We start from the raw sequence: 13339 nt of genomic DNA on the forward strand, positions 1-13339 counted from the left end.
TGAGCATGTTTTCATGTGCCTTTTGGCCTTCCTTCTGTCTTCTTTTGAAAATATTCTATTTAGGTCCATTGCCCATTTTTTAATTGGATCCTTCATCTTCCTTTTATTTAGTTGTATAAGCTGTTTGTAGATGTTGGAGATTAAACCTTTATCAGTGGTAACATTTGCAAATATGTTCTCCCACACAGTGGGCTTTCTTGTTGTTTTGTTGATGGTTTCTTTTGCTGTAAAAAAGCTTTTTATTTTGATGTAGTCCCATTTGTTTATTTTCTCTTTAGCTTCCAGTATCAGTGAAGAAGTTCTTTTGGCATACGTCTGAGATTTTGTTGCCTGTGGATGCTTCTAGTATTTTTATGGTTTCCCGTCTGATGTTTAAGTCCTGTATCCATTTTGAGTTTATTTTTGTGTATGGTGTAAGTTGGTGACCTAGTTTCATTCTTTTGCATGTATCTGTCCAATTTTCCCAACACCATTTATTGAAGAGACTGTCTTGACTCCATTGTATATTTGTGCCTCCTTTGTCAAATATTAATTGAGCATAGTGATTTGGGTTGATATCTGGGTTCTCGATTCGATTCCATTGATCTATATGTCTGTTTTTGTGCCAGTACCAGGCTGTTTTGAGAACAGTGGCTTTGTAATACAGTTTGAAGTCTGGTATTGAGATACCTCCTACTTTACTCTTCTTTCTCAGGATTGCTGTGGCTATTCGGGGTCTTTTATTGTTCCAAATGAACTTTTGGAGAGTTCTTTCTAGGTCAGTGAAATATGCCGTTGGTATTTTAATGGGGAGTGCATTGAACCTATAGATTGCTTTAGGAAGTATGGACATTTTGATGATGTTGATTCTACCAATCCATGAACATGGTATGTTCTTCCATCTGTTTACATCTTCCTCTATTTCTTTTTTCAGTGTCGTGTAGTTTTCCGCGTATAGGTCCTTTACTTCCTTAGTTAAGTTTATTCCTAGGTATCTTAATTTTTTTGGTGCGATGGTAAATGGAATTGCTTTTCTAGTCTCTGTTTCTGTAATTTCACTGTTGGTGTATAGAAATGCCATAGATTTCTTGGTGTTAATTTTGTATCCTGCTACATTGCCAAATTCATTTATTAAGCTAATTAGTTTTTTAATGGAGTCTTTTGGGTTTTTTATATACAATATCATGTCGTCTGCAAATAAGGATAACTTTACTTCTTCTTTTCCAATTTGGATGCCTTTTATTTCCTCCTCTTGTCTAATTGCAATGGCTATTACTTCCAGTACTATGTCAAAGAGGAGTGGCGATAGTGGGCATCCCTGTCTTGTTCCTGTTCTTAGAGGGAATGGTTTTAGTTTTTGCCCATTGAGTATGATGTTGGCTGTGGGTTTATCATATATAGCTTTTATTACGTTGAGGTATGATCCTTGTACTCCCACCTTGTTAAGAGTTTTTATCAGGAAAGGGTGTTGGATTTTATCAAATGCTTTTTCTGCATCAATTGATATGACTATATGATTTTTATCTTTCAACTTGTTTATGTGATGTATCACGTTTATTGATTTGCGGATATTGAAGTATTTTTTATATATTTTTAGGCACTGATATCCTCCTGGTTTTTCCTTTTATAATTCTTTTGAGTTAAATCCATGGTTTCTTTGTAGCCCCCTTCACACACTTCCATTACAGATCATTGCCTAGAATATAATCACATGGGCAACTGAGTACAAAAATAAAATCCAATTTGTCATCTATTGACATATATCCTCAAGTAGCTTTCTGTGTCAGTTTGGATGAACTGTAGCTGCATCTAACAGAATAATTAATAATAAATAAAACATAAGAAAGATATAATTTTATTTTTCCATTACAAGGAGAAATTGGGCAGTACAGAGGTGGAATGGTGGGCTGATTTGTCATCAGAAACTGCTTTCATTCTCAAAGAATCCAAGACAGTCAAAATTAGAACTCCAGCTACCATGTCTACAAATCAGAAGAAATAATAAGCAGAAAACGATCTCTCTCTTATATGAATATCTCCTTGAAGCCCCTTCACAACACATCTATAATAATAAAAGCGTAATATGCTAATTTGACCGGACAGCCAAATGACCTTCAGATGTCATTCCAGATGTCCTTTCAGATGAAGCCACTGCAGTGGGGGCCGAGGCAGAGGCAGTTAGGAGCAATCAGGCAGGCAGGCAGGCGAGTGGTTAGGAGCCAGTGGTCCTGGATTGCGAGAGGGATGTCCGACTGCCTGTTACAGACAAATCTTATGCCCAACACTATTATCTTCTAACCTGGCAGTCGGACATTCCGGATTGTGAGAGGGTACAGGCCAGGCTGAGGATAACCCCCTTCCCCCATGTGTACGAATTTTGTGAACTGGGCCTCTAGGCTACTATAAGTCATTGGACAGAACTTGATCATTAGCAATCCATAGCTGCAAGGGAGGCAGAGGAATGCAATTTTCTTTAGCTTAGTTGAATATGTCTGAGGAAAATCTGTTTTCCATTGCTGACCTAGAAAAGAAAAAAAAGAATGGGTCATTGTGAGGAACATATTTCTAACTCTTTCATGTCTTAAAATATCTTTCCTTTGGTATTACATTTCTTTCATACTTTGGCAGAGTATAGAATTCTAAGTTAAAAATAATTTTCATCAGAACTTTGAAAGTATTTTTCTACTATAACCTAGCATTCACTATAATGATAGAAGGTCAATCCTACAAAGGTATCATACTTACCTGATTTATTTATTTATTTAGTCTCTGCAAGTGTTTAGTTCTTTATCCTTAGTGTTCTGAAATTTTACAATGATTTTTCCATTTATCAGTTATCATATCCTTTAGCTCTTCAAAATCATGTTCCACTATTTCTTTGATAGTTTTCATTCACTTCCTATATCTTTTTCCTTCTATAACTTCTATTCTTGACTGTTAGGCCTCTTGCATAAATCTTATGTCACTTATCTTTTGTCATATTTTTGTCTCTACTTATTTCCATTCTACTTTACAGAGAAAGGCAGCTTGGAAATGTTTTACTTTAAATCATTCAACCCAATTTTTTGACTGCAGTTTGTTTTGCTTTGGCAGATTATTGTAATCATCACAATCTCATTCTTGTTCTTTGAATCTTCCTTTCTCATAGGACTGTGTTATGCTGTGAATGCAGTATTAGCTTACATGTCTCTGAGTAAATAAATAAAAGTTTTGGTCTGTTTTTTCTTTATTATTTAATATCTATATTTCCTTTGAATACTTTGTTTATGTTAGAATTAATCTCTTGTCATATTTCATTCTTCAAATATTTTATGATCTTTGGTTTTCTATTCATATTTAATAATGAAGACATGTAAGAATTTCAGTTAATATAGCTCATGAAAGAAATTCTAACCACTGCAAACATTATGCAGTAATAGACCACACACACATGAGTTTGGAAGTAGGAAAGGAAAGCTTGCAGCTTTCAAAAATAGAAAAAAAAAATTCAAAGCCATAGCTAAGTATGAAAATAAAAGGAAAGTAGCCTATCGGGGCATCATATTTGGTTGTAAAATAAAAGCCTACGGGAGGAAATTTTAGGATCAGGGCCCTTAGGCATAATGAGGTGACCTTGACCTCTGAGTAGGCTCTGAGCCTGGGAGAATCTGAGATAAAATCCAATTAAGTGCTCTGAACAATATGTGATATCAGATGTATCCACACAAAATTGGAAACCAAGTCTAGGCAGTAGGAGATATGGTGTTAGAAATCACACTTCACTTTTAGGAAAGAGATTTCAAACAGATAAGATAATTTCTGCTCTGGAATTAGTGATACCCACAGGGTCTTAGCAAAAGCAAAATTTAAATTTGCCCCAAATAATTATTCTAGCAGTGTTTTTCAAACTTTTGACATATGTGTACCCCTTCTATAATTTTCGTAACGCTGAGTACCCCTCATACTCATGAGAATGTAGAATTAGGCTCAGCTAAGCACAGTGTAGTGCATATGCCCACCAAACTCTGGTGCAACGCGTACCCCCACCAAACTCTTCCTGTACCCCTGGGGGTACGCGTACCACACTTTGGGAAACACTGGAATAGAGTATCAAGTGCTATCATGGCAAAAAATAAAATATCAATACAAAGGAGGAAAAGGAAGAGGAGAAAGAGGACAAGGAGGAGGAGGAGAAATATAAATAAAAAACCATAATGTTTAGTATAACAAACAGAAAAATTAAACCCCATGAACTATATAGGTAATAAACCAATTTGAAAAGAGAAGTTTAAAAAAGGCAATCTGGAAAAATGAATTTCAAAAACTAAAAAATATAGCTAAAAATTTCCAATTTTGATGTACATTATCAACCCCACAGATTTGAGATGCTCAACAAACTCCAAACAGAATAAACAAAAAGAAACCACCCCACAGCACATCATAATCAAGTTTCTAAAAGCCAGTAATAAAGAGAAAAATCTTAAAAGCTGCCAGAAAACAAAGCCTGATCATATACAGAGGGATGAGATTAGAATGACCACAGATCAAAAATGATGCAAGACAGAGCACAGTGAAATGACATATTTAACACACTAAAAGGGAAAAAGTGTCAACCCACAACTCTGTATCCAGTGAAAATATTCCTCACAAATGAAGGTTAAATAAGGCCATTTCTAAAACAGCAAAAGCTGAGAGAGTTTAAGGCAAGCAATGCCATGCTACAAGAAATGTTAAAGGAAGTTTCTTATGCTAAAGAATAATGTTTTTAAAAACTCACACTCAGATTTATACCAGAAAATAAAGAACAGTGAAAATGGTAAATATAGGAATTATAAAAATATGTGTATGAAGACTTTTCCTTATTCTTAAGGAATTTCTTTAAAAGATAATTGGCTGTGCCCTAGCTGGTTTGGCTCAGTGGATAGAACATCGGCCTGCAGACTGAAGGGTCTTAGGTTAGATTCCGGTCAGGGGCACATGCCCAGGTTGTGGGCTTGATCCCCAGTGGGAGGTGTGCAGGAGGCAGCCCACCAGTGATTCTCATCATTGATTTTCCTCTCTCTCCTTCTCCCTTCCTCTCTGAAATCAATGAAAATATATTTTAAAAAAAGATAATTGGCTATTTAAAAAATGTATAATGCATTTTATAAATATGTAAAAATAAGATATATGACACTGTAATAATACAAAGGATGATGGCAGGAATGGACACATACTCTATGAAGGTAAGACTTTCATTGGAAGTAAATATTACAGACATACTGTATAAGTTGAACGTTATTATTGTAAACCCTAGGATAAAAAGATAAGTTGGAATACTAAAGCTACTAAATAAATCATTAAGAAGGAAAAAAAAAGACAATGTAAACACAGAAAAATAATAGTATATATAGAAAGCAAACAGCCAGATGGTAGAATAAAAAAACAAATATACAGATAATTTTATTACATGTATATTATCTAAACACTCTATTAGAAGGCAAAGATTGCTCAATATTTTTAAAAGCAAGAAGCACCTATATGCTACAAATAGAACAAATTTAAATACAATGACATGGGTTAAAAGTAAGAGGAGGAGAAAAGATAAAGCATACAAACACTGAGATAACTATATTAATAACAAAGTAGTTTTCAGGATGAGGACTATTATCTGAAATAAGGCAGGACACTTAAATGCTGAAAATGACAAATGCATCCAAAGTATATAATCATTCTTAATGTGTGCATAGCATCTACTAACAGAGCTTTACAATACATAAAGCAAAACTCACAGGCTCAAAGGAAATATAAAAATTCACAATTATAGTTGGAGATTTTACTATTCATCTCTTTGTAATTAATTTTAATGTATATATAGAATCCACAAAGGCATAAAAGTCAAACAAAAGTATAAAGCAACTTCTATTAGTTGACATTTATAGGACAATGTACCAATGATAGCAGTAGACACGTTTTTACAAGTACACATAAAACATCTTCCATGCTAGACTATGAGCTAAGCTGAAACGTTTAGAAGGATCAAAGTCACAGAGCATATATTCTCATATATACGTACAAATAATAAGAAATCAATACCAAACATATTTTGAAATTAAAGTAGTTCTAAATATCCACAAATCAAAGAAAACATCACAAAAGACATTATTCAATATTTTTAAAATAATTATATAAAAATCACCACATATCAAAAAGTGTAAGGTGAAGCTAAAACACTATTTAGAAAAAAAAAGTATTGCTTTATATATATCAGTGAAGACAGTTTTAAAATCAATTATCTAATTTTCCATATTAGCAAAGTAAGAAAAGGAAGGTAACTCAAAATAAGTGAATGGAAAAATAAAGTAAGAACAAAAATTAATAAAATTAAACACATACACACATGAGGGAAAAATCAGTAAAAACAAATCTGGTTTTCAGAAAACATTAAAAAAATTAATTAACTTCTAATAAACCCTGGTCATGGATTAGCAAAAGGACATTATGGGAAAAACAATAAAATGTTAGTAATGTAGATTAGAAGAATTGTCCATGTTAGTTTTCTTGTTTTGATAATGGTATTGTAGTTATATAAGATGTTAACATTTGGGGGAGCTAGATGGAAGGTACAAAGAAACTCTGTGCTATTTTTTGACAACTTCTTTGTAAGTCTGAAATTATTTCAAAGTGAAAACATTTTTAAAAAGAGAGAAGAACTTCTGTTTTTGAGAAACTGTTAAGAAATCAAAAGTGCAAGGTGATGATTGAGAAATATTTGTAATATACATATCTGATAAAGACTTGTATCAAGACACAGAAAGTGTAATAAAGTTACAAGGGCTAGGGGAAAGGAGAAATGGGGAGTTTGATTTAATACATGTGAAATTTCTGCTCAGGATGATGAAAAAATTCTGGAAATGGATAGTGGTGAGTGTTGCACAACATTGTGAATGCATTTAATGACTGAAGTCTATACTTAAAAATAGATAAAATCTTATATTATGTATATTTTATCATAATAAAAGGATATGAAAAAGAAAACACCCCAAATTTGAAAAAAAAAAAAAAAAAGGCAAATATCCACAAAAAAAAAAAAGGGAAAAAAGAACTGTGGTATCTTCATACACTAGAGTACTTCTCAGTAATAATAAGCAACAATGTGGATAAACCCCAGAAATATAATACTTAACAAATGAACCCAGACAAAAAGTAAGTATATGCTATATGACGCTATTTATATGAAGTTCTGGAAAAAGCAAAACTAATCTGTAGCGACAGGAATAAGCCAGTTGTTGAGCAGGGCTGGGGGTTGTGACTGAGAAGGAGTGTAAGGGAACTCTCAGGGGTGATGGGAATGTTTCATATCAGGATTGGCATTGTGATTATACAGGTATATGTATTTTGCACAATTATTGAACTCTAATGTGTAATGAGGGCATTTATTGTTCTAGTTTATCTAAATCGTTCTTCAATGAAGTTGATGAAAAGAAGAAAGAAGGAATAAGGAAGGGTGGGTGGGAGGCTAGGAGGGAAAGAGGAAGGGAAAATTCACACAACCATAGCAATTAGCCCTTTGCACTCCGCTGTCCCCTCTCAGGGGACATCGGAATTCTAGCATATCACTCGGATGTCCCCTCTCAGGGGGGACATTGCAGTTTATTAGTGATTACGGGGAATTGAGTTAATTCAACGCACGTGTCCGCAGCAAAGTAGCGTCGAGTAGTGGTAGCCAATGTCCAGAATGGTTCGGAGTGCAAAGGGTTAGAATAGGGTAACACTGATACAAGCAGGGCAATTACACAGGTTGAATAAAACAGACAGTTCAGAAACAATTCCAAATATATACAGAAATTTAGCAATGGCTGAAGTGGATAGTATTAAAAAGGAGAAAAAAAGAGAAGCCGAACAATAAGCCAACCATGTAGTAAAAAAGTTTAACTATGAGCCTGCATCACACCAACACAGTCCACTGCAGAAGGACTGAACACCTAAATATCCAAGGTAAATTTTTACAACTTTTAAAAGAAATTGTAGAAGAATAACTTTATGATTTTAAGATATTGAAGAATTTCTCAGATATCACAGCCCCTGTAACTCTCCCATACATATATCACAAAAATTAAGAAAGTTGATCACATCAACATTGCAAAAATCCTCCCCAAAAGACAAATAAATTTAAAAGGCATATATATCATAGGCTCTCAAAAGATATCTAAAAAAAAAAAAAAAAAAAACAGATATTTACTAACTCGTTAAAATCAAGTTACCACATCTAGATAATAGGGCATCCCAAGAGCCTTAGTGTAGTTTTCAGCTTGAATCATTTCAGAAGAGCAAGTGCTACTAACTTACATTAACAATATTTGAAAAGTTAAGTATTTCTATTTCAACATATTGATATGTTTCTTATTAAAATTCAACATAGCCGAAACCGATTTGGCTCAGTGGATAGAGCTTCGGCCTGCAGACCGAAAGGTCCCAGGTTCAATTCAGGTCCAGGGCATGTACCTTGGTTGCGGTTGCTGATCGATGATTCTCATTGATGTTTCTTACTCTCTATCCCTCTCTTTTCCTCTCTAAAAAATCAATAAAATATATATTTTGTAAAATTCAACATAACCAATGTCTTGGGCCACACATTACTCTAGTTGATTTTCAAACTTCATAAAAAAATTTACTCGCCCTAACCAGTTTGGCTCAGTAGATAGAGCGTTGGCCTTCGAACTGAAGGGTCCCAGGTTCTATTCTGGTGAAGGGCATATACCTTGGTTTTGGGCACATCCTCAGTAGAAGGTGTGCAGGAGGCAGCTGATTGATGTTTCTCTCTCATCGATGTTTCTATCTCTCTATCCCTCTCCCTTCTCTCTGTAAAAAAATAATAAAATATATTTTTAAAAAAACACAAAACTTTACTCCACTGTCCCTCAGTGATAGAACATGATAGAAAATGATAGAAACCTAGGCTTTAAGATTTTCCAGAGATGGAGGTTTGATGAACACATGGCAGACAGAAAACTGTTCCTTGCCTTCCTTTCTCGTTGCTCCCTCAGCTCCCTCTGTGTTCCACGCGGGAGTGATCTCCTTTGGCATAATTCAATGTATTCCCATTTGCATCACCCCTACTTTAGCAGCTTACCCCCACTACACTCCATACTTAGAATTTTCTTTTTTCTTTCTTAGCAAAACTCCTTTGTCCTAGATTACATGTCCTCCAGGCCACATGCCAATTTACTTTAGAAAAATTAGCAATGCTAATGTGCTAATATGTATGAGTAACATAACTTATTATTTACCCCAGCTACAAAGTGACAAATTAACAGTTAGGATTATAGTTACCCAAAGGAAAAACACTAATATTGGAAAATTTCAAATAAACTTGTAGGAAGATGGGGTTTTAGGATAGGGGGCTTGTCTTTTAATGTTCTTCCAAGTCCCCTCAGTGTGCGCTGCTACACTGAGAGTAACATGCAGTGCTCCACCCAGGGCTGATGATTGGTTTGTCACACAAACATCTAACCAACATGTTCTGTGCTCTGGTCTCATTTCCTATTCCAGGTCATAGTCACTTGACAACAGGGTATTTGGGCAAATTAGAGCAGAATCAAGCCATGGAAACAGCCTTCTTGGGTGAGGCTTTCTCTGGAAAACAGAACTGGGAGAAGCAGCTAGTGAATGTCACATCAGGTCAACTGTGATGGGCAGACAAACATGGAACACCCTCTATGGGCTCTGCGCTATCCAGCCCGGGCAGTGGGCAGTGGTACAGGTGTGACTGAGGCTGCTCTCCTAAGTCGTGATTACTGAGCACTGCTACTGTTTTGATGCAAAGAACCCTGTTAATCTGCATATTGACAAAAAACAGAAAGATTAGTCAAGTTACTTCTTAGAAGAAGCAAAAAAGACATTTTTTCCTTGAAACTCTGCAAGGTACATCTCTGACGGAAACCCTCCCCATCCAACACACACACACACACACACACACACACACACACGCACGCACGCACGCATGCATGCACGCACACACACACGCACATAAAAATAGAGAAACCAAGCAAAAAATCCCTTCATCAGAGTCTGTGTCTTGCTTTACTTTACTCCTTGCTACACGAGTATGTGAAAGTGCACCACGCTCAGACATGCAGCCTGATCGAGTGATAATCTCCTATAATGTGCCTCTATTTAAAGCCACAAACAGATGGAGGGTTTATGAGCAAGGCTGGTAAAAGTAAAAGCAAATGATTGTAATAGTTGTACTTTTAATAGGATTCCCCGCAATCTAAAACATTATTCCTCAAGGAACAAATTGTTCTATAAAATTATGTTACTTAGGAAGAAGACAGTCCGCCCTGACTTTGCCGAGGCAACAGAAGACTCTGGGATGCAGGGCGCTCTCAAGTAGATCAGCATCCTGGGAGAGAGGACTCACGGACACCACGATCCCCAAGGAAAACGCTCGGTGGAACAGGGCAAAAAGCAGAACGATCAAGGGTAGAAAAAAAAGCATATGAAAGATGTATGAGTTTTGATTGAAACTTATTACCTTCTAATCCTCTACTCTCTAAAACAAGGCTTGAGAAATGTCTATGGATTTAAGATAAGCACACAACATGGCTTCCTTCTCTACCAGTGCAGACCAGTTACTCCAGCACAGCAAATCTTGCTTAACAAACAGTGGAATCGCCAATGACCCAAAGTGAAATCATTGCCATTATTCTTTTTTTAAGAGAAACAAAATGCACTATAATCCTATCATTGAGAGGAATATACTGTAGTGATGGCCTTCTCGTAAATTATAATTAAAGCTAATCTTAATTAAAGTTATTACACCATTTTGGAAGAACATAAACAACCCAAAGAGAGGGAAACAATGTGGTCAGTAACTCACTCCAAAAATATTTTTTTGCCTCCAAAGCTCTTATTGAGGGAGACATTCCTGCATATGATACAAATGGTTCTGACATTAAGAAAAGTAAACAAGTAAGAAAAATAAAGATGGAAAAATTCTGTGGTCAGTTCACAAGTGCTTTTTTATTGTTTGAGGCAGGGTTAAAGCCTTTTATAAAGACAAGGATATATGTGCTGCTAGATTGGATATGACATGGGACTAGTCTAGCTGCCCTTGCGCAGAACTCTGGCTGCCTATAATATGCCAAGGACAAAACAAAGAACTAGGGTGGGACCCGATACAGCTAATTTAAAGCATTATCCCGATGCTGTTTTATAGATCAAAAAGAAGAAGAAGAAAAAAAGGTACTTGACTGGTTATTCATGGATTTGAGAAATAAAGGCAAACACGCAATGTCCTCCCTTAACCGTCTTGGGGATTTTAAGTTAAATAACTGATGACCAAAGGTTACATAATCTACAAGAGGGACTCCAGCCAGGCCCCACGCAAGTCATTCAAGGACTGTGCTGACTCAGTGCCTGAGTCCCTGTACATGGGCTAGAGCTGAGAAAACCGGTTCTTCTTGGGTGTTTCAGGGATCCTGACTCCCCAAACGGTTTTACAAAAGCAACTCTCTAGTTATTTGGTACCTGTAACTTTCAGGTTTTGCTGTCCTCAAACTATACTTGAAGTAGGAGATATAGTGATCACCTGGTCTATTTAAATAGAAGAAACAAAAAAAAATGACACTAAAGCCCCCCACCCAGCCTGATCATGCTTATTTTCCTGGAAACATTGGTGCTGAAGTATGGTCCAACACACACCAACGCTATCTCACCAGCTATGGATTTAATTTCTGAGAGGTCCAGAGAATGACACCAAATTGAAAGGGTTTGTGTTGTGCATTAAAACTGTTTGGTCTGACAGACATTTTCTATAGTCTTCCTGTCTCTCTTACCTTCTGATACACCACTTTCTTTTATCATATTACTACCTTAAAGTAGCACCCAAAGGAGCAAGCTAGCTCCAAACACAACTATGACCATATAGTAGGAGGTGCATGTGGTTAGAAATGAATAAGTGAGTGAATGGATGAATGAATGAGTGAATGAATTAAAAATATTGAAAGTCCCTGGTATACCCAGAGCCTGGTGCTGGAAAAGATGCCTGACACTGCCAAGTATGCAAGGCAAAACATGGATTTAGAAATGAACAAAACAAGATTAAGTCCATGCTTGTATTGTCAGGGATTTAGGGAAAGCAAGTTACTCCAATTCAGAAAGTGTGATAACATGAAACAGGCCATACATGAATGGCCCGGCTGAAAACTTACACCTTCTGCTCTCTGAAAAATTGCAAACCAAAACCCATTGCCCGTGAGAAAGATACTAAAGAATGGGGTGGGGCACAGAGAATATGAGATATGAGAGGAATAAATAAGAGTGGGCTTCCTCAAAATTGTGACTATTTCACTAAAAAGAAGCCCACAGGACAATGGCATCAGAGGGATCTCTACTCAGTAGGCAAGCTGAAGACAGTCTCTCTCACTTGGTCACAGCCACTGCGCATGCTCACGGAGGCCCCAGGTGTGACCTCTGCTCCCCCATGAGCAGCGGAGGGCCAGGCAATCTATCATGGTGTTCATCCTGTCAGCCCTGGTGCTTCGCCGCTGCTGTCTGTCACCCTGGTGGATGAGACCTGCTTAAGGGCAATCATGTCAATCTCTATGTGACCACTCAGTCTAAGGCAGAAAGATGATGGTGACAGGCCTGGCAAAGTCAGCAGAAGGTACCAAAAACCAAAGTTGTAGCCTTCCCACAGAGATGCCATGTGGCCATTGTCTTTTTTGTTCAGCTTTTTCTTTATGTCTGCTTTCCCTTTTTGCTTAAATCCTCATGACATGGGCTAAGACACACAGAACTTGCCTTCAGAGCTGGTCATCTCGGATAAACCTGTTGCCCTCCGAGTTCTTCCCATAGTAAACATAGCGACACTTCCCCAGGACACCTGGAAACAGAAAAGAACATCGTTACAAACCGCCGTTCCAGCAGGAACCGGATGGTGCTGCAAAGCAGGACCCAACACAGTCCCAGATCCCACGGGTGGCAGCACAAGGAGTAAGTCCCTCAGGGAAGCACCCTCTCTTCTTGTCCTCACCGTTGACATTCAAATAAAATGCCAGCAGAGCACAGGCTCCCAGAATATCATGACTTCCCCCATGATGTCTCTTCCACATTTTAGAGACTTTTCTAAGTTGCCCAATTACTCCTCAAAAGAAAGCATAACCCTCTCCTCTCTCCAGGTTCCCTTAGCAGTTTCTAAAAATGGGACATTAAGAATTTAAAGATGGGCCTGGCCCAAGCAAAAGATGTGGAACAGTCTTCCCTGAATGTGACTATTTTCAGTCCTCTGTCATGAGTCAATATTACTAACTTCCTAAAAGGACCTTCCAGTTCCCAGGAGGCATCAAGCACTTAAGGGCTGACCAAGGAAGAGGGCTGGTGCTGACAACAGGCCACA

The 13339-nt window shown here is 37.0% G+C and overlaps 1 protein-coding gene across 1 annotated transcript in view; it reads right to left on the reverse strand.

Moving 5' to 3' along the window:
* Positions 1 to 1818: 1818 nt before the first annotated feature.
* Positions 1819 to 13339, reverse strand: part of LRMDA (leucine rich melanocyte differentiation associated) — a 971323-nt gene continuing 959802 nt past the window's right edge. The window contains exons 7-8 of the mRNA XM_084904895.1: positions 12745 to 12826; positions 1819 to 2500 (exon numbers count right to left, since the gene is read on the reverse strand). Of these exons, the coding sequence (XP_084761021.1) occupies positions 12747 to 12826 (80 nt within the window). The 3' untranslated portion in view covers positions 1819 to 2500; positions 12745 to 12746. The remainder of the gene's footprint in view (positions 2501 to 12744; positions 12827 to 13339) is intronic.

This window comes from Pipistrellus hanaki, assembly GCF_964339955.1.
Source record: "Pipistrellus hanaki genome assembly, chromosome: 14".
Lineage (NCBI taxonomy): Eukaryota > Metazoa > Chordata > Mammalia > Chiroptera > Vespertilionidae > Pipistrellus > Pipistrellus hanaki.